Source organism: Drosophila obscura, unplaced genomic scaffold (genome assembly GCF_018151105.1).
Source record: "Drosophila obscura isolate BZ-5 IFL unplaced genomic scaffold, ASM1815110v1 contig_151, whole genome shotgun sequence".
Lineage (NCBI taxonomy): Eukaryota > Metazoa > Arthropoda > Insecta > Diptera > Drosophilidae > Drosophila > Drosophila obscura.
Genome location: NW_024542737.1, coordinates 149424 through 175122, shown reverse-complemented (window position 1 = coordinate 175122; position 25699 = coordinate 149424). Strand labels below are relative to the sequence as shown.

Here is a 25699-nt window from a genome sequence, read left to right as displayed (position 1 = left end):
ACAACTACATACACGTACATATACATATATACATACATAGGTAGTATTAAAACGACAATCCGTTTCAAATTTTTCAAGCGCCGTTTGCGACAAAAGAACGTATGCATTTATTTACTGAGAAAACTCTGATTTTTTCTACAAAGTTAACAATTTACGCTAAGAATTTACTTGTATGTGAACGATAACGAATTACTCAATGCATTTAAAATTACAGTAAAACTACTACTATATACGCGACACTGACAGCAAGATCAAGTAGTTTGCACGAACGACACGGAAAGTTTTATCCAGAGTTTGACCCAGTCCACCTCCACCGAACACACGCACTTCGAGTTTAGAGTGTTGCCCGATATTCCCATAGTTGGCTCAATTGTTTGCCATTCAACGTAGACACACACGAAACGAAAATACGAAAAACTTAACGTGTTCATTATGGTTAAGCAATTAAAAAATCATTGTAATCTATTGAAATTCAAATTAAATGGAAAACAACTTAACTTACATCTGCATTTTACTTTCAAAGATCGATAGAACCGTTTTCTTCGGTATATTTACAGTATATTATAAAAATGAGAAGGTATATTTCGGTATATTTCTGAAGGTCAGATGGTATATTTTATCAGTCCGCGGTCACACTGCACGCGTCTGAAGCGGCGTTTTTTATTACTGTAATTTTTTGTGAAAAAAGCAAAATATCGTAAATTTGAAAGCAATTTTTGAGTAAAGTAGTGCAAATATTAACTGCCACGATGGTGAAGCTTACGCCGGAGTTGATAAACCAGTCCATGCAATACATAAATCCGTGCAGGGAGCGGGAGCTCGATTTGCGCGGCTACAAAATTCCACAGATCGAAAATCTTGGTGCTACTTTGGACCAGTTCGACACCATTGACATGTCGGACAACGATTTGAGGAAGCTGGACAATCTACCGCATTTGCCGCGTCTCAAGTGCCTGCTGCTGAACAACAATCGCATCTTGCGGATCAGCGACGGCCTCGAGGCCGTCGTTCCCAATCTGAGCTCCATCATTCTGACGGGCAATAACTTGCAGGAGCTCAGTGACCTGGAGCCACTCACTGCGTTCAGCAAGCTGGAAACCATATGCCTGCTCATCAACCCGGTCTCCACAAAGACTCACTATCGCGAGTACATGGCTTACAAGTTTCCACATCTGCGCCTGCTCGATTTCCGGAAGATAAAGCAAAAAGACAGGCAAGCGGCCCAGGAGTTCTTCCGCACCAAGCAGGGCAAAGACATGCTTAGGGAGGTTACCAAAAAGTCAAAACTGAGCGCTGCCGCAGCACTGGCAGCCGAGGCGAGTAGCGGCAAAGGCAGGGGCTCTGATGGTGGTCGCTTTGCCAATCCGGAGGATATGCAGCGCATCCGCGAGGCCATCAAGCGGGCCAGTTCTCTGGCAGAGGTGGAGCGTCTGTCACAAATACTACAGAGCGGGCAGCTGCCGGAGAAGTTCCAGCACGAGAAGGACCTGGGGCAAAACGGGACATCGCATAATGGCTCGGAGCCCGTGGCCATGGAGTACTAGCATTTCCCATAGCTGTCAGCTACCTTTTAACTGTAGAACAATATTTGTAATAAAACGCCGTAACAAATTGTGTCCCCATTTTCTGCACTCTAGATATACATACATACATACACAAATATATATATTGTTTCTGGTTCTCAAGTAGTGCCGCTGACCGGGATGGATCTTTCACAGAAAAATCTCCGTCTGGCGATGATACAGAACAGCTGGCAACCATTCAAATGCGCACATGATAGTAATTCACTAAAGTTTAACAATCTACACTGAGTTTAAAAAAGGACAAAACGGGTTAGCTTATTTTGGCTTCGCAACTGGATCTGCGGGAATAGTAGTATTGATATTGGACTCTGGAATTGTTTAATGCTCTGATGCGGCGTCGAATGGCTGGGAAGTTTATTATGAGGACTTTGCCGCCATTATCGAGTCGTAGTGCAGGCCCGTGTAGAAAATGATCCACGTCACCAAGAATCCGGCAAACGATGTCATGAATCCCTCTTTCACCAATTCCCAAACACCGCCGTACGCTTCCTCGTCCACATTCTGAAAGTTGATGGCGTACAGGTAGACAATGCCGCAGCTGATGCCGGCGAAACTGTGGACAAAAGTTCATGCATTCGATATGAATATGAGCAGCGCTATTTATAGCCCAGCTACTTACAGCACAAGACCCAGGAAGCCTTTGAGCGGCACAATGCCCCAGATGACACCAAGGATAATGCCAAACACCTGTCGGGACCAATAGATGACATCTAGGAATTCCTCCTGCAAAAGTCAAAGATCATGGGTTCGTTCATGGTTATCCAGCCCTGCACACGTACTTTGGTGCACAGGTCGGTGCTCCGGAAGATTCTTTCTTACCTTGTCCTCCCATTCGGATTTTGTGATGGCGCGCGCGCATATTTCTTTCAGTGTGGATGATTTGGCGCTGCCGTTTCCATGGCGCTCAATAGTATTCGTTCTGGTTGACATTATTAATTTCAGTTATGACCCACTTAAATTATTTGTTAATTAATTTTTTCACTATCATATAAAGTGTGGGCTGTTATCGATGGGTGATAAAGCATCGATTACAATATCGCATAACTGCGCAAAACCAGCATTTTAATGGTATCGTATATCGTTTGCTGTATATACGGTATATTTTGGTATATTTCTAAGGGCCAGTCACACGGCCACTCTGCTACCAGCTGTTTGGTTATGTCAATTACGTATTTTTGGTTTTAGCCGCTGATCAACAAAATATAATGCTGCAAATCACCAAGCTGTGCCTTGCCACTTCAAGCAAAATCATTGGTGAGTCTCGTATCAGAAACAGGCATAATAATTCACTCTGTTACCCGCAACAGCCCAGCGGTATGTCGCTGTCACCGCCACTCGTGCCATTGACCAGAAATGGCGTGAAGACAAGGGGCTTCCAGAGAATCCAAATGCATTCGGGCCACTTACCAATTTGCCCGACTACACGTTCCTTGATGGACGACCGACGCCATTGGGTGTATGTATATAGCCACTGCCACTGTCACATCCGAATTGCCAACTAATATGGTTATTGTTCTAGTCCAACCAGAATAAACGCCTGCTGAGGCAACAAGAGATCGCCACCAAAATCGTCGAGCTGAGCGGCGAGCTGGAGTTTGCGAAGCAGCGGCACGAACGCCAGAGAATCGCGGCTGCCACAGAGAAGCAGCGCATCATCGAGAACAAATTGAAGCCCAAGGGACATCTGATGCTGAAGCAGAAAAAGTAGCATCATATTGTTTCCGCATGTTACTTGTTATAAGCTATACTAAGTTGCCTAGTGAATGAAACCGAAACACTATATGATTGGTCTTGTGATGTGGGCACATGTTTGCCGAAAACACGTTTATAAAACGTTTCTCAAACTGTATGAAGCGTGGCGCACAGTCGTCAGTTCATTAGACACACTGCTAATCGAGACTTAATTGCAACTATTAGCAGAGACGCATATCGATGCTGTGGAATATACCTGTTGTGGACAAAGTACGATACACCGGCCCGGCCCTAGCATGATGGGGAATATCTCGATAATTAAGTGTTAAAACGCCAGTGACGCACTTGAGGCAGCGTGTCCTGGCATTTAGTTGAAAGAGCTGCTGAGTTTTCCGACTGGCATGCTGGTTGGCCAAGTCAACCCTTGCGCCGGCAATTGACTGGACTATACCTTAGGGCACGCTCAATCGGCTGCGATTCACACGTGAGTCGCTAATAAAAGGCTTACGCTGTCACATTTTTGTTGCTTTCCAAACTATCTTGTCAACAAGGAAGTAATCGTGTTTGTTTGTAAGCTGTTTTCGAGGGTCGTTTACAGCGTAGCAACGAATACGTCGATCATTCTTCCGGCCTTAGCCACCTGGAGCTCTCAATAGATCGTGCTCAAAGAGTTAAGCAGGCCTAACAAACAAGCTTCTCATAAATATGCATATGTACATACGTATGCTTAAGCGATTACCAGCTATTTATTTGCACAGCTTTGCCAGTGGCTCCCTTGTTTTCGTACCTGTTTGACTAATCGGTTAGGATATCAGGAATTTTGCACTCCATGGCTCCCATGTGTTTGCTTTGGTTGCGGTCAAGAAGAAACAGAAACATGCTCCACTTAACTAACGCTGCAACACCCTTTCCTTTCCATGAATGTCAAGGAAAGTACCAGCTTCAATAGATCTTCTAGTCATCCAGCTTTTATAGCCAGTTTTAATATCCATAGCAACCATTATCTAGCTCTGTCTATCATGAGAAACTGAGAAGATTCCAAACAAAAGTCTATAAATTATACGTTACTTCCTAGTTTCCAAGCACTGTGTTGATTTGGCGCAGGTCAAAACGCCAAAATCCATTGATCGCTCGGGTGGCAGACATGAAATTTTCCATAATTCATTGTAAAAAAAATTCACACCAGTCATAAGGCGGTAAAAGCAGAAATTGAATGAGCGAAAATGGTGCCAAAATAAATATTATATTAATGGAAGACGGCAAATTTATATATTTACATTCCCACATTGACTCAACAACAAATGAAATCTAACATCTAAGAAGTCAAGTCAAAGGAAATTTACCGAGCAGCTGGAGGGCTGATGACTTCAAAATGTTTGTCGTACGACGTGCATAAATTAGCCAGGGCGTCTGATATTTTGCACCAACCTTCAAGAATCTGTGGGGGTGTGACACAAAAGCGTGCTGGAAAAAACGTGCTACCAGAGCAGTCAATAAACTCGACTCCGCCTCAGTCCCAGTGCAGCCAATCGTGCGTATACGCAATGCAAGCTGAACTCGATTTCATTGCGAATGTTTTTCTTTTTCTCTGCCAATTTTCACACCTTTCTGCTGTTTTCGTTGATTTTGGAGTTGGCAAAAATATTTACTCAATGCGGGGTTTTGCGTGGAAAAAGATGTGATGTTGCGGAAAACAACGAACATTTTGTTATGGCTGGGACGGGCTTGCGAATTGTATATTTATATAAATTGTTTATAAATTTATTAAATTAGCAGGTTTATATTTACCGTCGAGCCGTCTCGAGCAAATCTTCTGAAAACCTGAAGATAATTAAGTGCGAATTTGTTTATGTCCAAGCATCAGTCTATTTCGGAATTAGTTTCATCTGCTTAACGATGGCTTACAGAAGACTAATCAAATTTGTTGCAGATTCTTCGATATTTTTTGTTTGGTGTTTGTGATTCATTTACGAGGTCCCGTCCCCCAACTATGAAGTCATGCCCCCTTTTTGGCAGCTGCGACTAACACTCAGGCCCCTACCACGGATTGACCACATTCGCTAATTATTTTAAAGTCCACGATCATATGCTCATATTTTTCCAGAAATCCAGATTTCTCACTTCCTGAGTCAGCAACATTTTCACGCCGAGGCAGCATGTACCACGGTTGTGGTTAATTATTTTTAAGTCACTGGGATATTTTTGGAAGGCGCCAACTCTATTTGCGCCTCTGTGCTGATTTATAATAAAAGCTCTGAGGGGCACGACATTACAACGATATGGGTGACCACACGGAATTACCACTCCCGACCACAGCGCCTGGTACACAAATTACTCATGCGCCATATGCCCTGAAGAAAACATGACACACCAGCTGAAAATATCTAATTAATATCGTCTGGGCATCGTTCACCCTAGACATGAACTTGATGGAATAATAAGTAACCAAACAACACAATAAATTAGTAAAACTACGTCAAGCAATAAAGGAATTTAAGGAGATCGTATAATTCCGTACTCTCTTTCGCTCTCAACTTTCGTTTGACGTCAAAGTATAGAAAACAAATAATTATAAATAAAACGTATTAATATAATTAATTAAGAAACTCCGCCCGGTCCCCGTCCAGGTATCTTTCCGAACTCGACTCCGATAGACATTTGGAAAGCATATAATTAATATGTATGTTTGAGAAACAAAGCCAGACAGTGGGGGATTTTTGGGCTTCGTATCTTTCCGCATTGTAAAAAGTTTTCCAAATCAAACTTGACTCGTTCCCTGCTAACCGAAACATTGCAACCGGCAATTAGAGCCTTTCGATCAAGTGATTCACATAGTGATAAGACAACAGCCCATCACAACGATCCTAACGATTCGTGTCGAATCGAAGTCACAGCGGCGGCACATGCGCAAAAACCAGAGGACGGATGGCGTCAATGAAAGAGAATTGAAATGTCCGAGCGTCGTTTATCGATTGTCGATTTGTCGCAGCAGCCGCCGCCAAGCGTTTCCTCCAGACTTGCGTCATAGCTGGAGCATCGGCTCTGCCCGGAGCCAAAATTTTCACATTTGGGTGCGAACAGGGCAGCATATTCGTATATAAAGGAAGCGTTCTTCACAGCTAAGCACACAGAACTCAACAGGCGTTCAAAGCATTCACAGCAAAGCCACAAGCAACCCAAACACCCAAAGGATTACAATAAATTTTGGATTTAAAAAGATAAAACCAGTTCGAAACCCACAATGGATCTTACGGTAAGCTACCACCGTGCTACAGCTTTCGTCAGCAAACCCAACTAACTCCCAACTCACCTCATCTCTCTATAGCAACTGTACACATGGGCCTGTCTTCTGCTCAGCATTATCGCCTGCAAGCTGTCCCAGTGCAGCGCCAAGCCCACTTACTATGACGTGGATAGCTATGAGAACTATGACACCGATCGCTATGACAGTTACAGCGGCAGCTCCTACGCCCTCACCTATGGCAAGCCACTGACAGAGAACCGCCTGAAGAAACTTAATCCGGGCTACTACTATGTGGATGATGGGTACATTGCGCCCGTCTCCACGGGCACCAACACCAACACTCGTCGCCAAGACGCCAGCCTCCACGATGGTACCCTGCCCTCCAATGTGAAGTTCACTCCACTCGTTCGCGTCCGACAGACCCGCACCAAGCGCAAGAAGCTGTTCGTGCCCAACTTCTTTGGCTAGACGGTGCTGCTCCAAACCGGATGCGAGAGTACAGACTGAAGATGATCGTTATGCATTAGAATAGGGATTAATTATTTTATTAGTCGAGTCGCAAACCAAAAAAGTACCTTATACTGTTAAATATTTTATACATATATACATCTCTAAAAATATATACCCAAATTATATATTTAAATTTATGGCTTGTAATTTAAAGGTCAACCACAATGCTTTAATTGAAATAGTGTTCGAAAAAAATGAAGCTGCCTCACTGGATTTGTTAGATGATCAAAATATATTTCAAGTAGTTGCTGAGTTGTTAAGTGTTCTTAGTTAAGAGGAAATTTACTCATAGAATGAAATGATTTTGATGATCAACTCCTTATACCTTTTATTGAAAAAATTCTATGACCCATGCAATGTCTAGCGAATTTGTCAGTCTGGTGCTAATTGACCACTTAGGCGCTTCAACGTAGAATTTATTCGTTTTACTTGACCATTTTCCATTAATGAATTATAAATTTATTATAGAGATCAGTGGATGACATAAACATTTAAATAATACATTGCAGCATACACATCAAATCAAAGTTTTCGAACGTACTGTTATCGTCCCAGAATAACTTCTGAAAGTATACATGTACATATATTTAAATATAAATGTTTTATTGCGCATTTATTAGATTGATTGAGTACTACAAATTTAAATCGTTCCAATTTTAATCAGCGCCAAATCCATGGAATTGATTTATTTATCTGATAAAATTATATTTTGTATTTATATATACTAACTAGCTAGTAATATTAAATCGAATATCAAAATTGAGAATTTGATTTTCTTCGGTATATTTACGGTATATTTAAGGTATATTTACCGTATATTTGCGGTATATATATAAGGTATATTATAAAAAGAGGTATAAATCCACTGAAGAGGAAGACTCTGAAAATTTACAAATAAAAAATTAAATTAATATTAGCAGAAGAAATGAGTTTCATGCAACCGAGTCCCGTCAAGTACGCGTGCTCCTGCGGCATACTGAACCCCATCAACAAGCTGTTCTTCTGCCGCCACTGCCCAAAGTTGAGATGCGGATTTTGTGTGTGCCACGAAATCGAGTCGCACTTCTGCTCCAATTGCCTGGAGAATATCCCTTCCTCGGAAGCGCGTCACAAGAAGAACTGCTGTGCCAACTGCTTCGACTGTCCATGCTGCCAGCACACGCTCTCGGCCCGCGCCGCCACCGTTCCAGTGGTGCGCAAGTCTGAGGAGACCAAGGACGGAGAAAGTAAGGAGTCACCTTCTGCGGCAGCCACACCCCCAGCTACGGCCAGCAGCAAGCCGTCGGCCATACCCACAACCAAGAAGATATACTATTTGTCATGTCTGTCATGCCGCTGGACAACGCGTGACGTCGGCATACCAGACCAGGGTGTGGCCTCCGGCACCTGGCCGGACAACGAGTGCCTGTACCAGGCGCGCTTTAACACTCTCGTAGACTACTACCAGTCGATAGTGCTGCAGGAGAAGCAGGAAAAGCTGGAGTTTATGCGACGCAAAGCGCCCAAGCAGCACAAGTTCCCCAGCCTAACCGATCGCACTGGCCTCACTGTGTCCCTGATTCGCCGACAGATCGGGTGGAACGAAAAAAGTATTCCGAAGGCGAAGGCAATCAGCATCACGCCAGCCGAGGCCACTGCAGATGTGGGTGGCCTTCCAGAGGACATCTTTACGGAGCCTCTGAATCTTCGCAACATAACAACGATTGCGCAGCGCCACGGCCAGCCGGGAGATCAGCCCACTGCTGTCAGCAACCTTTATCCGCAGCGACGTTCGCTCTGGATCAAGCGATCGCTGCGTTGCCGCCAGTGCGAGCATAATCTGATAAAGCCGGAGTATCATCCGACATCGATCAAGTATCGCATACAGCTGTTCGCCAGCTACCATGTTCCCGAGGTGCTCATGGTGCGCTGCGAGCAACCGCTCCAGCCGGGCAAGGCCAATGCCATACTCTTGAAGTTCTCGAATCCAACCATGTACGACATGACTATACGGATTCTGAGTGCACTTCCACCGGAGGAGTCACTTATTACTTCTGAGGCCTTCCAACAGGCCTGCAAGATTAAGGAGGAGGCGGTCACATCGTCTCCACTGGTGCGGTCCATCGGACTAACCCTGTCCCGACAAAATTCGACCCGAGAAGTGAAGCGCGAAGTGGAAGATGTGACCAATGCTGAGATTGTGCCACTCGAGAGCGAGTTTGTGTTAAGCCAACGGGACGATTCCAAGGAGTTCGACGAGGACGTGCAGCTGCCAACCGAAGAGCCCAAGTTTATTGTCTGGCGCAAGGGCAACAAGGTCCTGATTAGACTGCAGTTCACACCAGCAGCTGAGCTGTCGTCTGGCACTGACGTCATGCTGGGCTTCTTTATGCAATACACTTACGTCAACACAGTGTCCAATGCGTCCGAAAAGAAGGAGCCCACGACCCACGCCCTCCACTCCAGGATATTTATCAATGCGGGCGCCACGGAGAAGGCAAACTGAAATTACTTACAATATGTGTATATGGCATAGTAATTGAACTTATCTGCACTAACACGCTTGAAGAATGCTGAGCAAATCTGTATTTATTGAACTAATATAATCGTTAGGAGAGCAACTAGTATTACAGTTGGAAAATGCTGCGCGTGTCTGAATAAACCGCTTGTTCTAATCCTACTTAGACGACACTAGACCCGTCCATTTCTCGCTCTCTTCCCACAGGAATGTTCCAGTTTTGTCGTCCTTGGCAGCAGGGGCCACATCCTTTGGCTTACAGTCGCTAAAGTACAGTCCTGTAACTCCATCCAAGTCACGGTCCAGTGCTGCATAAATGGAAGTCTGTGCTCCACTCTTAGGAGTCTTCAGGAGCGGCCAAATTAGAGGCTTCAGGAAGTACCTACAATAAATTGTGATTAACAGCAGCCCTATTGATAAGTTCAAGTATCTCTTACTTCACAAAATTGGTCTGAAAGAAGGCCCAATTCCTCCCCAGCTCAGTGTCCACAACACCAGGATGCAGGGAATTCACCGTGACTCTAGTACCCTCCAAACGTTTGGCCAGCTCGCGGGTGAATAGGACATTGGCCAATTTGCTCTGGCTATAGGCGTCGGCTTCACTATACGACTTTTCGCTATTCAAGTCGTCTACGTTGATGGCCCCACGCGTGTGTGCCAAGCTAGAAACGACGACAATGCGGCTAGGTGCCGATTTCTAAAATAATCGTGGTTAATGACAATCAGCTATGAGATATCTATTATAATCGTCAGTACCTTCAGTACATCCAGCAGCAAATTTGTGAGCAGAAAGTGGCCCATGTGATTTACGCCCAGTTGCATTTCAAAGCCATCCTTTGTCAATGCTTTGGGACAGCGCATGACTCCGGCATTGTTGATGAGGACATGAAGTTTGTCCTGCTCCTTCTTGAATCTAATGGGGAGAAGACTTATTAGAACACGCTTTGATATGCTTTCAAGTGATCTCACCCAGCAGCAAATTCGCGAATGGAGTCCAGCGAACTCAAATCCAACACTCGGGAGAATATGTTTTTATTGTTGGTCTCGCTAACGATTTCCAGACGGGCCCGTTCACATCTGTTTATATCGCGACAAGCCATGTAAACAGTTCCACCGCGTTTGGCTATCTCCCGCACCGTCTCCTTGCCGATGCCGGTGTTGGCTCCAGTCACAATGAACACCTTACCCGTCTCATCGGTGTCCTTTTTGAATTGGCCACCCTGCATGTAATCCCTGGAAAGGTCGAACATCGAACATTATCATTATTTGTCCAGACACTTGCTATCAACAATTGGCAGCCCATAATCGCGGGTGTTACTGATTACAAATTTCGTAATTTCATGCAAAGTTCTTGTTGGAAATGACGATTTGACCGACTTACTTTAGGAAATAGATGGCTCCGCCGATTAGGCCCGCCCACACTACACACGGGCACAACAAACAATCTAGGAAACAGCTCATTATGTGTTAATTATGAATATTCTCGCTTTCGTTTGGAGGTGCTGTCAGAAGTGAACTAAGGAATGGAATGCGAGCAAAGCAGTTGGAACATTGTATATATACTGCCCAATATACAGGTGATAAAACGCCAACTAACGATGAGTATATTACGAATGTGCGAGAACAACAGAACCCAATTTCTATGGAAGGAAAAAAACGATAAGCCAGCGTCGAGTTAGATATACCCTTACAGTTTGACCACAGTCCATCTCTTTCATTCAGAGTTAATGTTATGCCGCGAGCACACTCTACTCCACTTCACGGAAAACCCCAAACTCTCTCTAGTTCATTACTATATTATATGGTAGACTGACTATCGAATTCGAGCGTAATTCTGTGCGTGACATATACCTGAGCCATTTTAATATATCCTCAGAAAGGGTATACAGAGAGAGAGAGAGATAACGTGGGAAAAAGTGTGCAGAGAGAGAGAGGTAAGAACCAGTGTGGAACCAGAGTAAATCGAATCGTAGAAATTATGTGCACAGGTAGAAGAAGAAATGAAATTCAAAGTACGCGCGTTCATAATGCCATCCCTAGATTTTAATTCACGACAAAACAGCTGTTTGTTAATTATTTTCAAGTTTTTATTTATTTGTTTCCCATAATCTGATGCATCTTAATCTCCACGCCAAAGGCTGTTCTGGGGTTTCCTAGATTTCCTGGCCCTTATTTTTAGTTGGCATTACTAAAGGCATCCGGAAAAAAACCCCTAAAAGAAAAATGATCAACTAGTGGCAGGTGACGCGCCACCTCTTCAGTTATAATGGTGACTCATCTGTCCGTATAGGCAGAGCCGGATGGGTGTTTGTTTTCACTTTTGTTGTGGCCCCGAACAGCTTTAAAGGCATTCCAGTGTAGACAGCGGTAAGTGTTGGACGCGCACGTTGATACAGAAAACAACAAGTACAAACAATCTATTTTGTGATTACGCAGCCGGTACACCCACAAATATTCAGCCATCATCAGCCAATATGTTCGACTTCAATTTGGAATTTGCGAGGGGCGGTGCCCGATTCACCAGTGAGCTGTTCCAACTGCTGGCCGCAGGTGGCGTCAAGGAGAACATCGTTTTCTCGCCCTTCTCCATACAAGCCTGCATTGCTTTGGCGTTTGCCGGTGCCCAGGGCGAGACCGCCGATGAGATCGCCAAGGCCTTGCATTTCGTGTCCAACTTCCCCCCGGAGGTGGCGCAAACCTTCCAGTTTGTGCTGGAGCAGTACAAGAACAGCAGCCTCCTGAGTGTCGCCAATAAGCTGTATGTGCAACAGGGCAAGGTCCTGAAACAGTCCTATGAGGCGGCCATCAAGGAGCAGTACCACTCCGAGGCGGAGTCCATCAACTTTGCTCTCAGCGATGCAGCTGCTCAGGCTATTAACAGCTGGGTCAATGCCAAGACCCAGGGCAAGATAACTGAGCTGGTTAGTGCCGACAGCTTCACGGACAACACACGCCTTGTCCTTCTGAACGCGCTCCACTTCAAGGGGAGCTGGACCCACAAATTCAACGAGCAGGGCACAGCAGAGGACGACTTCTTTGTGGGCGAAGAGGAGGCCGTTAAAGTTAATTACATGAATCAGAAGGCTAAATTCGGCTATGGCTTCTTTGAGGACTTGGGCTGCACGGCCCTGGATATGCCGTACAAGGACTCCGATTTGTCCATGTTTGTGCTGTTGCCACAGGAACGCACAGGCCTGAAGGCCTTGGCCGAAAAACTCAAGTCAGTGAACTTGATCGATTTGGCCGGAAAGCTGGACGTCGAGGAGGTGCAAGTCAAATTCCCTAAGTTCAAAGTTGACTACTCCCTCGAGCTGGGTGACAAGCTGAAAGAGGTGAGTGCAGAGAAAGTAACCTAAATATTACCTGCTTTATGACACGTTGCTACTCTAATTGCAAACCGCCCCCAATCAATGGAATACGTTTGAAGTATTGTATATATGGCAGTCTTATCTCGGAACGATATTTTTAGTAGCTTATCGGTTTAAAAATTTCTCAGATAAGCTTCGATATTGTGGTCATCCCATACGAATTGACGCAGCCTGCGGTTCGTGTTTAAGATCATGTATCACAACACGATTCCATAAAGTTATATAATTCTAGTTGCAATCGCATGAGACACACCTTAGTCTATCTTATCGATCGCGTACCTTTTAACGTGCGATGACCTCACCTGTTATTTATTTAACATACATTTAATTTCTCCCTGTTCATTTCAGCTTGGCATCAAGAAAATGTTTACGGAGAGCGCAGAGTTTAACAATTTGCTGGAATCTCCCGAAGGTGTGTTTGTGTCCAAGGTATTGCACAAGGCGACAATTGAAGTTAATGAGGAGGGCACAGAGGCTGCTGCAGCCACCGGAATGATCATGATGACTCGCATGATGACATTCCCGTTGCAGTTCCAAGCGGATCGCCCGTTCCTTTACGTCATCTGGAATAAGAAGAACATCCTCTTCGCGGGTGCTTTTGTCAATGCACCAACTTCTTAGAATTTCACCTCTCATCATTAGGTAATGTTTTTATATGAAAAGTATTTTTGAAATAAACGATTCGCACAACGAATGTTTTTTCTGGTTTATTCAGTATTTACTTAGTTCTGCAAATTCTCCATCACATTAACAAAATACCCTTTAATTAGATATTCTGGTTATTGAAATAGGTAAAAATATATGTTAAATAGGGAGTATAAAAATATTTACAAAAATTAGGATGGATCAACCACAGTTGTAATTGTTAAAATCGTTTAAAATAAGGCGCCAATTTTTTCGCTTATCGCACAAAAATACCGATATATTTTTAACACCACACAGTGCATCGATTGGTACAATAATACGACGTAAAAAACAGAAAAAAAATATATATATTTGACTCTGAACTCTGAAAAGTAGTTCTGTTGATGATATCCCACAATATCCCGCAATATATATGTTTTCGCCAGTCCGAAAAGATATCGATATATTGATGCAACATATTTAGCATCCCTAATGGCCATTGTTTTTCGAGTTTCATCCGCAGCCACAGTGCAAAATAGGTTTATCAATTTAATTTAAGTGTTAAAGTAGTTGTAAAGTGTTTTTTAAAGTTGTGAATGAAAACAGCGTCACAGGGGCCAGTAGCAACCGTAGTCAGCGTCGTTAAGCTTATTAATACACCCGATAATACGCTCCAAATTGAGGAGCAGTATTTGTTCTCAATAAATTGCGTTCGTGTTTGCCTTCTGCAGACGAGGAGCAAGTAAAGTACAAAAATACATTGCCCACGGCAACAGAAGGTATGTTGTTGTGGTTGTAGTAGAACTCTGCGCGCAGAAAGGAAAGCGAATGCAAACTGTTATGCCATATGATCAGCGGCGTCTGCATTCGATCAGCAGGGGGGTTCCGTCGTTCTGAGTATCTGTCTTTCGTCCGATTCCGATTCATACTTCGAAATGAACAGTTCAATGCACGTTGAGAACGCAGCGATCCTGCCTGGAACCTGATTTCGAAAACAATTCCAAAATGCAGCTGCATTTTATCCGATTTCAGCAGCAACATAACTACCACAGAACTAGAAAAGTGCATCACAGTCTGCAAGATAGTTGCACGTACATCGATCAATGGGCAGGAAGGCTGGCAGGCAGGCGGGCAGCTATGAATGTTCTTATGCTCAAGAAACGGTGGTTGCTTGGCAGCGCCTCAACCACTGCCGCTACCACTATCTCCACCCCTAGCCCTACCCCTAGCCCTTGCTGTAGCCTGTCACAATTTGATTTAGGCACATCGTCGCCGTCATTGGTGTCGTCGTGGCTCTCGTTGCATTTGCATGCGTGCAGTGCCAATGCAGCTACAGGCGGCACGTTGTTTTTCCATTCTTGCTGAAAGTCTGCACAATTGCCAAACAAAGAGACACCTCTCCCTTATGAAAACATTGCTTTGTCCCTCCCTGTCTCTCTGTGCGTATCTCATGAAAATGACTCGTGTTACCTCTATTGCAGCTGCACTCGCTCATCCCGCTAGAATCGCTCTCTTCGAAGGAAGCCCAGCCCCAACATGCAGCACAATGTGCACGCCGCCAGATCAGCGCCCCACATACGCGCCCATCACCTCACGCACGGCCACACTCACATGCAGATGCATCCCAGCTTGGAGCAGCATCTGGCAGCCGCGGCATCTATGGCCGGTGCTCCCCAGATGCAGGCACAACAGCAGCCGACTCCACACCGCGATCATCATCATCCACGGTAAACATAGCAAATAATAGAAGAATATACTGAGCTGGAGTTCAAGTTGGAACTATCTGAGACCCAACCCTTGACTGGCCCCAGCATCGTCGCTGCTTGCCTTGCCTCGCCTCGCTTTGCCCGACTCGCCAGCGTGTCTAGGCTTTATGCGATGCGGCAATTATGTTAATTCCTGTCACTGACAATCGGTGTGAGACTCATCATCCCATTTTCTCAACTCATAAATTATAATTTCAGTGGCTCTTTGTTCTTTCGCGCTCAGCATGACTTCCGTTTGATAACGGGTTTGAGCAGAGCAGAAGCAGGAGCAGGAGCAGCAACGACTGGGCTGCAATTATCCTTGACGTTCGTGAGGATCGTTCGGATTTCTTGGATCGCTTTCTGGTCTCCCTTCGTCTTTGTATTCTTTGCGATCATATGTTTTGCATCAACTTGAACTGAACTTTTCGTTCTGTCTTCAGTTGCGTTTTGCCTGGCACTCGGATCGCTCATGAATTTATGTCAAACAGCGCGTTAGTGGTCACAGTTCTTAGCGTACATTTCAGTACGTCATGAAATGCGGAAGTCCATGTCGAGTAAGAGTTGAAAAGATTAGATGTTTTTTGTAATAGAAAAGAGCTGTGCACAATCTAATGCAACAGTTGGTTTTGATTCTGATTCTGTGTCTCAAAGGTGCAAAGGTTCCTTGAATTAGTTGATGTTAAACTGTTCATCTAACCTTTAATCGTGTAGAAAATTCCATAATAATGGAAGATTTAAATTGGTTTGTGAGTGGTTCAAAAAGAATCCAGATAAATCCCATCTAAGGGTCATCCATCTGCTGCATCCCAGCGGAGCTGATCTTTATCTCTAATTGTCCATATCAATGTTAATTTGAAGGCTTTTTCTTTCTCAACTGATTTGGCGATTAAAAATTGCCCAAATTTGTCCGTGTCTTATGAAACTGATCAGCATAGTATGTGTATGTATGTCTGTCTGTCTGTATGTGTGGCAGTTAGGCTCCTGATTTGTGATGCTGAGACTGCGACTGAGAGTGAGACCGTCCCTGATGGCCCCTCAAATGCCCAATTCCGAAAAGACGTCAGGGTGTCGCGGTAGGTGCGTCTCAATTGAAACTGACAGTTGGCGAAAAATGACACGATGCGTAAGAGAATGCGGCTTTTGTGCTTTGTTGGGATTTCGCCCATTGTTCTGCCTCACCGCTGTTGTCTGTTGTCCTCTGCAGCAGGAGCAGCAGCAGAAACAACAACAACAACAACAGTGAAAAAGAGGCAGGGGCAGGGGTTGAACTGGGGTGCGGAGGCAGCAGCATCAGCAACAGAAAAGGACTTTGGGTCGGGCTGCGTGTTGGTGTTTTTGTTTTTCCCAGATGTCAGTTGATGTACTTTTGTCCATCAGCATTCCTCATTGCCTCTCTAATCCTTTTGCCATGCATTGTTTGCTGACTTAACCGCAAAGCCATCGCGTTCCATGCCCTCCAGGGCTGCAGCTAGCTTCCATTTGATCGATTAACAGATCTGCCATTTCGTTCTCGTTCGCAGCCTGAACCATCACCATCTTCACGCACAGCAGCAGCAGACGCCGTCGAATCCTGCCGCCGTTGCCGTGGCGGCTGGACCTGCCTATCACCACAACAGCAACATCAGCAGCAGCAGCAGCAACAATAACAACCAAATGCAAAAGATCCGGCAGCAGCATCAGCATCTCAGCAGCAGCAACGGACACGTGGGTAAATGCAACCAGCCTCCGCCGCAGGCCTACAACCCTCTGGCTGGCAATCCGGCCGCTCTCTCGTATAATCCGCTGCCGCCTCCTCCACCGCCGCACCACATGGCCGCCCACATCGGCGGCTATGCAGCCCACCCGCCCCACTACTACCAAATGAGTCAGCCCAAGCTGCCCTCCAAGTACAACAACAACAACACTGGCGGTCACTACATCGCCAACAGCGGCACCAGCAACGGCTATGCGCCTAAGGCCATCCTTCAGACAACATATCGCAGTGCCAAAGTCGGACCACTCATGGCCCCAGCAATAGTCCCCGAGGCAGTGGCGGTATCAGCAGCGGCAACAGCAGCAGCAGCGGATCTTCCAGAGTGTGTGAACAACAGCAGCATCCTACCGGGAGTCACGGAACCCACATGTTTGGAGGAGTTGCCACAATCGGAGCAGCCGCTTGGGGAGGCAAGCACAACGGAGACGGCGGCGCCACCAGTTAATGAATGCAGCAGCACAGAGCACATCGATGCGTCGGGCACGCTGTCCAACGAGGACAGCAGCTCGGGACGCAGTGGCAAGGATAAGACGCCCATGTGCCTGGTCAACGAGCTGGCCAGGTACAACAAGATCACCCACCAGTACCGGCTGACGGGCGAACGGGGACCGGCCCACTGCAAGACCTTCACGGTCACCTTGAAGTTGGGCGACGAGGAGTACTCAGCGGATGGGTTCAAGATAAAGAAAGCCCAGCACATGGCCGCCTCCAGGGCCATAGAGGAGACCAAGTACAAACATCCGCCTCCGAAGATACGCCGCAGCGAAGAAACCAGCACCGTACGCACACACATCACACCCACCGTGGAGCTAAATGCGCTAGCCATGAAGTTGGGACAGCGCACCTACTACCTGCTGGATCCCACACAGATGCAGCCCACCGATCCGCTGATGCCGCCGGAGTTCGGAGTAGGCTCCTTGCTGCCCACACCACCGCCAGGGATGCAGCAGACAATGCCTCAGCCCCTGCCGCCTCCCTTCGCCCTGCGTCCTGCACGACATGGACACAGTTTTGTGCCCATTCCTTCCCCGCCCATGCATCCACATGGATTTTATGGTCCCCAGCGGTCTTTTGGGCCCAAATATGCGTCCAGATATACGATGATACCGTCGCTAGGCCCTCACATGATCCACGGGCCCAATATGCCCTACGCCCCAATTCCACCCACGCCCAGCAAGATCACCCTGTACGTGGGAAAGCAGAAGTTCGTTGGCATCGGGCGCACGCTGCAGCAGGCCAAGCACGATGCGGCGGCCAGGGCTTTGCAGGTGCTCAAGACGCAGGCAAGTTCGGCGTCAGAGGAGGCACTTGACGATTCCATGGATGAGGGCGACAAAAAGTCGCCCATCTCTCAGGTGCATGAGATCGGCATCAAGCGCAACATGACGGTTCACTTCAAGGTGCTGCGCGAGGATGGACCGGCCCACATGAAGAACTTCATCACGGCCTGCGTCGTGGGTAGCATTGTCACCGAGGGCGAGGGCAACGGCAAGAAGGTGTCCAAGAAGCGATCGGCCGAGAAGATGCTCACAGAACTGCAGAAGTTGCCGCCACTCACGCCCACCAAGCAGACGCCAGTAAGGCGCATCAAGGTAAAAACACCCGGCAAAAATGGGTCAGTGAATGGCTCTGGCTCAACCATTTCGTTATCGGAGGTGGTGTCCATGGCAAAGCCGGAGCGGCGAAAGCGTCTCAATGTCGCCATCAGACCTGTGGAGCTGGACGATGCCGAGAATCCCATAACGAAGCTCATCCAGCTGCAGCAGACGCGCAAGGAGAAGGAGCCCATTTTCGAACTGATAGCGAAGAATGGCAACGAAGCCTCTAGGCGGCGCGAGTTTGTCATGGAAGTATCGGCCAATGGAACCACAGCCCGCGGCACGGGCAACAGCAAGAAGCTGGCCAAGCGCAGTGCAGCACAGGGTATGTTCATAATTTTCTCCTTTTACCATCAATCGAATTAACTGAATTCTGTCTGCAGCCCTGTTGGAATTACTGGAATCGGATGAGCACAGGAACGGAGTCCAGGAGTCACAGGAATCCATGGATAGCAATGCAACAGAAATAGCAACTGCCACAGCGACCACAGCGCCAGTAGTGGAAAGCCCTGCAGAAACGGATATTCCCATGGTCTTAACGCCAGTGGGCCCAATGCCCGGTATCCTGATTCTGCGTCAACACAAGAGACGTGAGTGCATTCTTTGCTTTCCCCTGGCACCATAGACTCAGGCCTTTTTCTTGCCCAACAGCACCTAAAAGGAAAGTGGACCCAATGATTATTGTCAAGGACAGCGAAGACACCAAGGAAGAAGAGGAGGAGGAAGCCAACAAGGAGACAACGACCACAACGACAGACGACAACAGCAGCGATCCACAGCCCATGGAGGCAGCCCCAGAGAGTACGTTAAATACATCGACGGGCAGCAACACGAGTGGCGTGAGCAGCAATAGCAGCAATACTGCTGCCTGCAGTAGTGCAGCCGCAGCCGCAACCGTGCACATGAAGGAGCAGCTCCTGTACCTAAGCAAATTGTTTGAATTTGAGGTATGACTAATAGACCAGCAGCTCGTTTGGGAAATCGTTACACACAATATTAATCAATACCCTTTGCAGGTTAATTTCTCGGACTATCCTAAGGGAAACCACAACGAGTTTCTCTCAATTGTGACACTCTCGACGAACCCGCCGCAGATCTGCCATGGCGTTGGCAAGAGCTCCGACGAGTCTCAGAATGATGCTGCGCGCAATGCCTTAAAAATCCTCAGTAAACTGGGCCTCAACAATGCCAAGAAGTAACTCTAATCAATTTAAATTCATTTTTAACTGCAATTTTTGTTGTTGCACATATGCAAGGAGAGAAGCAAAAGCAAGAGCAAAAACGAAAGAAATACCCGTCCACAAAGCAAACCTAAACAAAATCCAAAAACCAAGCTGTGTGCAAATTAAAAAAAAACACAAAAAAAAAAAAGAAAAAACGAGAAACAATGCAAGAAACCCTACCTTTTGAAATAGCAAATTATTAGTTAATACCTATTTATTTATTTATGTGCAACTTGTGCAAGCCAACTGGTGTTATTATTTTATTTATTTGTTGTTGAGAATTGATGAAAGAAGCAAAGAACTGAATGTAACGAAATCGAACAGAAACACTGAGCAGACCAGAACGGATAGTCGTCCATGTCTATCCTCCGAGTTGAGTTGAGAATTGAACAATAACTAGCCTTAAAGAGACCCGACCCCCCACTAAATACTGTACGCACGTGCTTACAGTATATACACTTAAGATTAAAGCTGATGTTGATGCCCATTTACCACTTGAATTGAATTGATGAACAACGGATTATAGATACCCGTTCGCTGCATGCGGCAGGCGCTTTCAAAAATAAATACAAAATGAGAAAACTAGTAGGATTTTCCTGGTGAGAGAGAGCCGCCACGGAGCCAAATGAGGGAGAAGTTTTGATTTATTTTTCGAAGCACACCATCTACGTACCGCTTGTGGTCACATGCTTGATGAAACTCGTCGAATAATGAATCTATTATACATTATACATATATCATAGCTAAGAATTAGTCCTAAGCATCTATAAATGGAGCGTCACATCCCCCATGCATGTCAACAATGTTAACAAATTTCAGGCAAACATTTCAACTTGCCAAATGCCAAATCGAACGGAATTGAGAGATTTTGCAAATTGAATGCTAGTTTGTTGAAATTTGTAGCTGGCAGCGCATGAGATTGACAGGATGGACTTTTTGCGTTCAAACTTATCAAATAAAATACAATTTACATAATCGTTATAATTATAATTAAAAATGTTTAAATGGCCATTTTTGTAAATGTTCAGTTTTTGTTACATACGCGTATCTGTGCGAACCAAAAGCTGAACATCTTTATGAATAATGAATAGTGTTTGTTAGCCTCATATATGTTTTTGCCCCCCCTACCACTTATTCTTTGCTTATCTTTGTATCCGTTTTTACGTAGCTATACCACTTTCTCTTTACATAAATGCCCCACCACATAGTTGGAAATTCTGACAACCATAGTTTTAAATGCTATCGTCCGTTGTGCCCTTGTCCCATATCCTTGTAACGTAAACAGCACCGGATTATTAAGCGTTAAGTTGCATTATGTAAAATGTATTTTGTGTAAGCAACCGCGAACCTAACATAAGCGTATGCGAACTGTAACCGTGTGAAAGGAAGCGTCGAACCCAGTATTAAATGTATAGATAAACGATCAGCACACACTATTAGACAGCAAGAGACATTGTGCTTCTCCATAAAAACACACACACAAATTGTTCATTTTGTTGGAAGACTTTGCAAAATAAACATCACATATGAATCAGCTTTGCAAAGTCTTCCACAAAATTGATTAGAATTATTAACTTTAAAGTGAGGTACATATATTATATTCAACACCAACAACAACGAGTATAGAACTGTTCATTAACACCAAATAAAGTAATCGAATGCGAATATGGAGAGAATACACATTTATTAGTCTTAAGCATGCACCACACTCCCCCCACCCCATCACCACCCTCCCCGCTCCCACTCTGACAGAGCAAATTGTTAGTCTTGTCTTATATTTGTAACGTGAGCGTACTTCTACATACAACCATGTTATAGCATACAAACAACAATGAAACTATGTAAATGTAATTACTTTAATAAACATTGAAATAAAGGTGGAACATACTGTTTGATGAAGCAAATGGAATCCATTAAATCAGACGATGTAAATTAAAAATCAGATTCCTGGAAGAAGAAAGTCTGTTCGAACCCAAAAGCAATGCATGGCAATAATGTTGTTTTCGAATGATATATATGAAATTAGCTGATTTACCCCCTTGAATAATGTAGGCCATAATTTCTTGATACTCGCAGATACGAGTGCTCGAATAAGGCGTTCTCACTTGCTGACATTTGATGAGCATCGTGTTCACATCCAAATAGCAGTCGAAGCACGCAACGGACCCGCAAATTTGACATTAATCACCGACCAAACCAAACCTTAGATTTATGTGATTATAGGCATCGTAAAGAAATTGATGGACCCCGCCTCAGGCCTGTCCCTGCCCTACCCAGCCGTACGCTGAAAATATTTGTCGGGATAGGCGGTATAATATGCCTAAACAGCGTCGCCAGAAATCCCAAATAGGTAGGTATCTTATATAAAATATCATAAAAATTAGTGCCAAATATACGAGTATTTTCTAAATTCACAATCAAAATGCTGGCGAGAGGGCGACGAAACGAGTATAAACATGTAAAATACATAAACGATTGTTAATTTGGCAAAAGCGGAAAACCATTTCGCAATCCCGAATCAAAAACTGTAAACGTTTTAAATACCCAAATCAAATCAGATTATAATATACCGACAGCTGAAGCTCTGACTAATCGCGATGACAGATACTTATGCAAAATTTTGGTAAATTGCGGAAAACTAAATGGAGTGGATGCTGGATGGATGGAGGGAGGGGGTTCTCCATCGGTTCTGCATTGGGAGATATGTATAAGTACGAGTGTTGTGGGTTGGGTTGGGTGCGTCTGCAGGCTTCCCACTTTCTCCGCTGGCATTTGGCTAGTTTGAGGCAATCGCACGATTAAAACAAAAAGGAAAACACAAAATGCATAATAAATACATAAAATTAAATTAATGCCTCGCTTGCACACAACACACACAACCTGCCCCAAGTTCAGCTCCCTGCCCGGTAAAATCAAAGGGTTACTGTCCAGACCCATTCCCATTCCCCATTACCTATTTGCATATGCATTTCTTGCGGGATGGGACATGATGGGCGACCTGCGCTGTGCTCCTCCGTGCCTCTGATTAATTTATGGCGCTGATAATAATCCGGCATCGGTAGTGGCAGCCAGCAGCCAGCAGCGCCGTGTGATTATGAAATCTGGCTTGCCAAAAGAAATCAATAATATGAGCAGCGGAGCGGAGCGGTCCGTAGAAAGAAATGGAATGGAATGGGGTCCCCAAAGGGGAAACAAGATACGCGGGAAGATGACCGACCAAAGATGAGTGGAAATTAACATGTGTTTGTCAGACGCCGGGGCCCCGGCATCTTCGAATCTGCATTTACGAGTGTGTGTTGATGTGATGTAATAGGCGTTTGATTTGAATTTTGATTTTGTTTTTTTTTGTCGGAATTTTCTTGCGGCTACGGAAATGGAACTCCGCCTGATTCACAGAGCCTCGTAGGTATTTTGGGCTCTGGTAATTAAGCGAATCAATGCAAGTAATTTAGATTTAGAAATGCTTGCCTCTAATCAAGCATTTACTTATATAATTTTTAACAAATTTATATAAATTGAAAGCGATATTGGGGAATTTTGGGTGGGAATTTGTGATGGCGAATGAAAGTGAAACCCGGTATTTCTTCAGCTTCTTATGTTCGCATCGCTTGATTATAACATTTCCAGGTGTGTATCTTAAAGTGTGTTAATTTTGATTTATTCAAATACTTTCTGAAAACATTTCATTTTGAGTAATGTGATGTTTGACATGCATTTAGAAGCAAACGCCCATCCGTCTTCAAGCATGGCGCTGCCCATCTCTGTGGGAATTTTGCTGGCTAATTTGTATGTTAAGCTTAACAGTGTTTAAGCGGGAAACAAATGATTGAAGCCAACTAATGATGATTACCGCTCCACTGTTCCACTCTTCCACTGTTCCGTTGCGAGCAAATATATTCGATTTATGTATGTACAAGTATGTTCCCCAACTCGTAATCAAATTAAAGTCTTGGTTTGATCATCACTGGCTCAATGATTGAATTGGCCTCTTCCTTTGAGCTTGGGGGATCGGTTTTGCATTCAATTAAAGACGGATTAAGGGGGAAATTCTAGTGTTAGATGGCACGTGAGCAAGCAAATGTATGTTCGGGTTATTCCGGTTAAAGTTTGCTCAGTCACAGAAGTATATCACGTTCTTGGGCCCTGAGTTGGCAAATTTAGTTTTAATAATAGTTTGCTGGCACATCTTTACTTGACATGCACGATAACCGACAATTAAAGGCCGGAGCCAAATGATGAGACGGCAACTCGATAATTTATATGACACGTGCAGGAAGTAAACATTTTGGCGCTTCTACAAACGCGAAGAGCAGAGCCCGCATGGGCCGCAGGTGAAATAGCCAAATCTGAATAGATATTTATATAAAGAAACTTTTATGATAGATTGTATATATAGTGGAGCATGATGAATGGCTCCAACAATTGGATTACTTAATTTATGGAGGAAAAACACTTGAGCCAAAGCGGCACAAAGGGAAACACTTGGGAGCGAGCCGCAGACAAATTGTTTGCTTCATTTATTATGCCAAATAATTGAAATCGAAATGAAAGAATTTGTCTAGATGATTATATTGATTGCCTCCCCACCAGCACCCCAGCCCCTATCCAATCCTATTCAAGTCAGCAGGCTGTTCATCAATCCATGGATTCAATCAATTGATTCGCACGGACAAGTGCTTGACTGCTTTTTGGCTTTTCGGATTTTCGGCTTGCATAATGATGATGATTATTTTTTTTTTTTAGGAGTTGTTTTGCATAAGATCCAATGGGATTGGGGATTGTGAATGTGAATGTGCGTCTATAAATATGATTAGTCAAATTGATCGATGCCCGACAATGTCGAATGGCAGGCAGCCCTGTGTGTCTGCTTCTACTTTATCTATCGATTTATTAACTTTTTGTCTTTGCCTCAGCGGATTTGTCAAGAAATAACTAATTTGCCAATGAAAGAAACATATGAAGTGTCATGTTCGGAGATAACACACAGCCAACGGATGAGTTGAAGACAACAAAAATTCATATACGAATATACTCTCGCATGCAAAAAAGATACTGGCACCGAGTGGGCAAATACTCTTGTGATGAAATCGTTTTGATTCTTCTTTCCTGAAATTTTAAGTTTGATAAGAAGCTTTGGCTTACCTTCTATTCAAATGTTCTTTTGACTTAACCAAACAATTATTCCTTTGTTTTGTATATAGTATTTAAATATGTGAAAGACGCCGAAGGCGTATAGAGAGAGAAGCACAGAAAAACGAAATCTGTGAGATTTTGCACATAGTTTTAGTTTATTTATTAAATACTTGGCAAACAGCTAGGAAAAGTATTAGTGCCCTTTACAAGGGTGTGGCCAATAGCAAACGTGGTGGTTATGATGGGTGATTTGGCCAAAAGGGAAGCGTGCATAATTATAATGTTGTCTCTAGCCCCCACACCTCTTTCTGTTTCTGGGTATATTTATGGATGCAGCATGCTACACTTATGCAACATCTTTATAGAAATAAAGAGAGATAGAGGAGCCGCCTATCCATAAAGCATGTCCCGTTGCAGCAAGTTGAACTCGTCCGTGAAGCCCTCAGGGGTCCAGGTACCGAAGATGGCATTCCCCATGTCGAGGAACGCCTTGAAGAGGGCCGGGTAGTTGATGTGGGGCCTGTCCGTGGTGTCGTTCTCGAGGGGACTGGCCCACGAGGGCTGGGGCAGCAGCAGGGCAGCGCTGAGAGCCGCCGCAAGTGCAACAAGTGTCCAGGGAATCATTTCTGCTCGCAATCAACTGGTGATGCAATCGGTCGCGTTGCACTTTTATAGGCTGGTGGCAGTGGCACTGAAAGCTGGCTGACCCCATTCCGTTGTTGCCAC

General features: G+C 44.8%; 9 protein-coding genes across 9 annotated transcripts; 6 read left to right on the top strand and 3 right to left on the bottom strand.

Moving 5' to 3' along the window:
* The first annotated feature begins 625 nt into the window (after positions 1-625).
* On the top strand, positions 626-1647 carry LOC111079763 (probable U2 small nuclear ribonucleoprotein A'). Its single transcript, XM_022375049.2, has one exon. It carries the CDS (start codon positions 750-752, stop codon positions 1542-1544), a length of 795 nt encoding a protein of 264 aa, XP_022230741.2. The 5' UTR covers positions 626-749; the 3' UTR covers positions 1545-1647.
* LOC111079764 (respirasome Complex Assembly Factor 1) lies at positions 1645-2603 on the bottom strand. The gene is made up of 3 exons (XM_022375050.2): positions 2403-2603; positions 2203-2306; positions 1645-2136 (listed from the first exon to the last, which is right to left on the bottom strand). The coding sequence occupies exons 1-3, from the start codon at positions 2511-2513 to the stop codon at positions 1941-1943; spliced, it is 411 nt and encodes a 136-aa protein (XP_022230742.1). The 5' UTR covers positions 2514-2603; the 3' UTR covers positions 1645-1940.
* A 103-nt stretch (positions 2604-2706) lies between these two features.
* Positions 2707-3361, top strand: LOC111080741 (39S ribosomal protein L52, mitochondrial). The gene is made up of 3 exons (XM_022376540.2): positions 2707-2837; positions 2891-3039; positions 3103-3361. Exons 1-3 carry the CDS (start codon positions 2789-2791, stop codon positions 3289-3291), a joined length of 387 nt encoding a protein of 128 aa, XP_022232232.2. The 5' UTR covers positions 2707-2788; the 3' UTR covers positions 3292-3361.
* A 3034-nt stretch (positions 3362-6395) lies between these two features.
* On the top strand, positions 6396-7115 carry LOC111079762. Its single transcript, XM_022375048.2, has 2 exons — positions 6396-6528; positions 6601-7115. Exons 1-2 carry the CDS (start codon positions 6517-6519, stop codon positions 6985-6987), a joined length of 399 nt encoding a protein of 132 aa, XP_022230740.2. The 5' UTR covers positions 6396-6516; the 3' UTR covers positions 6988-7115.
* A 763-nt stretch (positions 7116-7878) lies between these two features.
* Positions 7879-9688, top strand: LOC111080735 (dynactin subunit 4). The gene has a single exon (XM_022376535.2). The coding sequence runs from the start codon at positions 7955-7957 to the stop codon at positions 9512-9514; it is 1560 nt and encodes a 519-aa protein (XP_022232227.2). The 5' UTR covers positions 7879-7954; the 3' UTR covers positions 9515-9688.
* On the bottom strand, positions 9583-11124 carry LOC111080737 (retinol dehydrogenase 13). The gene is made up of 5 exons (XM_041591801.1): positions 10908-11124; positions 10496-10759; positions 10283-10439; positions 9964-10223; positions 9583-9908 (listed from the first exon to the last, which is right to left on the bottom strand). Exons 1-5 carry the CDS (start codon positions 10985-10987, stop codon positions 9686-9688), a joined length of 984 nt encoding a protein of 327 aa, XP_041447735.1. The 5' UTR covers positions 10988-11124; the 3' UTR covers positions 9583-9685.
* Positions 11125-11618: 494 nt separating this feature from the next.
* LOC111080736 (serine protease inhibitor 42Dd) lies at positions 11619-13588 on the top strand. Its single transcript, XM_022376536.2, has 3 exons — positions 11619-11893; positions 11963-12858; positions 13243-13588. The coding sequence occupies exons 2-3, from the start codon at positions 12001-12003 to the stop codon at positions 13513-13515; spliced, it is 1131 nt and encodes a 376-aa protein (XP_022232228.2). The 5' UTR covers positions 11619-11893; positions 11963-12000; the 3' UTR covers positions 13516-13588.
* A 442-nt stretch (positions 13589-14030) lies between these two features.
* Positions 14031-21754, top strand: LOC111080731 (maternal effect protein staufen). Its single transcript, XM_022376524.2, has 6 exons — positions 14031-14297; positions 15000-15245; positions 16787-18942; positions 19001-19207; positions 19269-19564; positions 19634-21754. The coding sequence occupies exons 2-6, from the start codon at positions 15055-15057 to the stop codon at positions 19814-19816; spliced, it is 3033 nt and encodes a 1010-aa protein (XP_022232216.2). The 5' UTR covers positions 14031-14297; positions 15000-15054; the 3' UTR covers positions 19817-21754.
* Positions 21755-25163: 3409 nt separating this feature from the next.
* Positions 25164-25597, bottom strand: LOC111080733. The gene has a single exon (XM_022376528.2). The coding sequence runs from the start codon at positions 25595-25597 to the stop codon at positions 25364-25366; it is 234 nt and encodes a 77-aa protein (XP_022232220.2). The 3' UTR covers positions 25164-25363.
* Between the last annotated feature and the right edge of the window lie 102 nt (positions 25598-25699).

What these genes read in the sequence shown, in the direction of transcription:
- LOC111080735 (XM_022376535.2), top strand. Translation starts at nt 7,955, where the DNA reads ATGAGTTTCATGCAACCGAGTCCCGTCAAGTACGCGTGCTCCTGCGGC.
- LOC111079764 (XM_022375050.2), bottom strand. Translation starts at nt 2,513, where the DNA reads ATGTCAACCAGAACGAATACTATTGAGCGCCATGGAAACGGCAGCGCC. An exon ending in AATCCGAATGGGAGGACAAG is followed by an intron (nt 2,307 to 2,402) that starts GTAAGAAAGAAT and finishes TGACTTTTGCAG; the next exon opens with GAGGAATTCCTAGATGTCAT. An exon ending in GGCTTCCTGGGTCTTGTGCT is followed by an intron (nt 2,137 to 2,202) that starts GTAAGTAGCTGG and finishes TTTTGTCCACAG; the next exon opens with TTTCGCCGGCATCAGCTGCG.
- LOC111080733 (XM_022376528.2), bottom strand. Translation starts at nt 25,597, where the DNA reads ATGATTCCCTGGACACTTGTTGCACTTGCGGCGGCTCTCAGCGCTGCC.
- LOC111080741 (XM_022376540.2), top strand. Translation starts at nt 2,789, where the DNA reads ATGCTGCAAATCACCAAGCTGTGCCTTGCCACTTCAAGCAAAATCATT. An exon ending in CACTTCAAGCAAAATCATTG is followed by an intron (nt 2,838 to 2,890) that starts GTGAGTCTCGTA and finishes TACCCGCAACAG; the next exon opens with CCCAGCGGTATGTCGCTGTC. An exon ending in GACGACCGACGCCATTGGGT is followed by an intron (nt 3,040 to 3,102) that starts GTATGTATATAG and finishes TTATTGTTCTAG; the next exon opens with TCCAACCAGAATAAACGCCT.
- LOC111080731 (XM_022376524.2), top strand. Translation starts at nt 15,055, where the DNA reads ATGCAGCACAATGTGCACGCCGCCAGATCAGCGCCCCACATACGCGCC. An exon ending in CAAGCGCAGTGCAGCACAGG is followed by an intron (nt 18,943 to 19,000) that starts GTATGTTCATAA and finishes TTCTGTCTGCAG; the next exon opens with CCCTGTTGGAATTACTGGAA. An exon ending in TCTGCGTCAACACAAGAGAC is followed by an intron (nt 19,208 to 19,268) that starts GTGAGTGCATTC and finishes CTTGCCCAACAG; the next exon opens with CACCTAAAAGGAAAGTGGAC.
- LOC111080737 (XM_041591801.1), bottom strand. Translation starts at nt 10,987, where the DNA reads ATGAGCTGTTTCCTAGATTGTTTGTTGTGCCCGTGTGTAGTGTGGGCG. An exon ending in ATTCGCGAATTTGCTGCTGG is followed by an intron (nt 10,440 to 10,495) that starts GTGAGATCACTT and finishes TCTCCCCATTAG; the next exon opens with ATTCAAGAAGGAGCAGGACA. An exon ending in TTTCAGACCAATTTTGTGAA is followed by an intron (nt 9,909 to 9,963) that starts GTAAGAGATACT and finishes AATTTATTGTAG; the next exon opens with GTACTTCCTGAAGCCTCTAA.
- LOC111079763 (XM_022375049.2), top strand. Translation starts at nt 750, where the DNA reads ATGGTGAAGCTTACGCCGGAGTTGATAAACCAGTCCATGCAATACATA.
- LOC111080736 (XM_022376536.2), top strand. Translation starts at nt 12,001, where the DNA reads ATGTTCGACTTCAATTTGGAATTTGCGAGGGGCGGTGCCCGATTCACC. An exon ending in TGGGTGACAAGCTGAAAGAG is followed by an intron (nt 12,859 to 13,242) that starts GTGAGTGCAGAG and finishes TGTTCATTTCAG; the next exon opens with CTTGGCATCAAGAAAATGTT.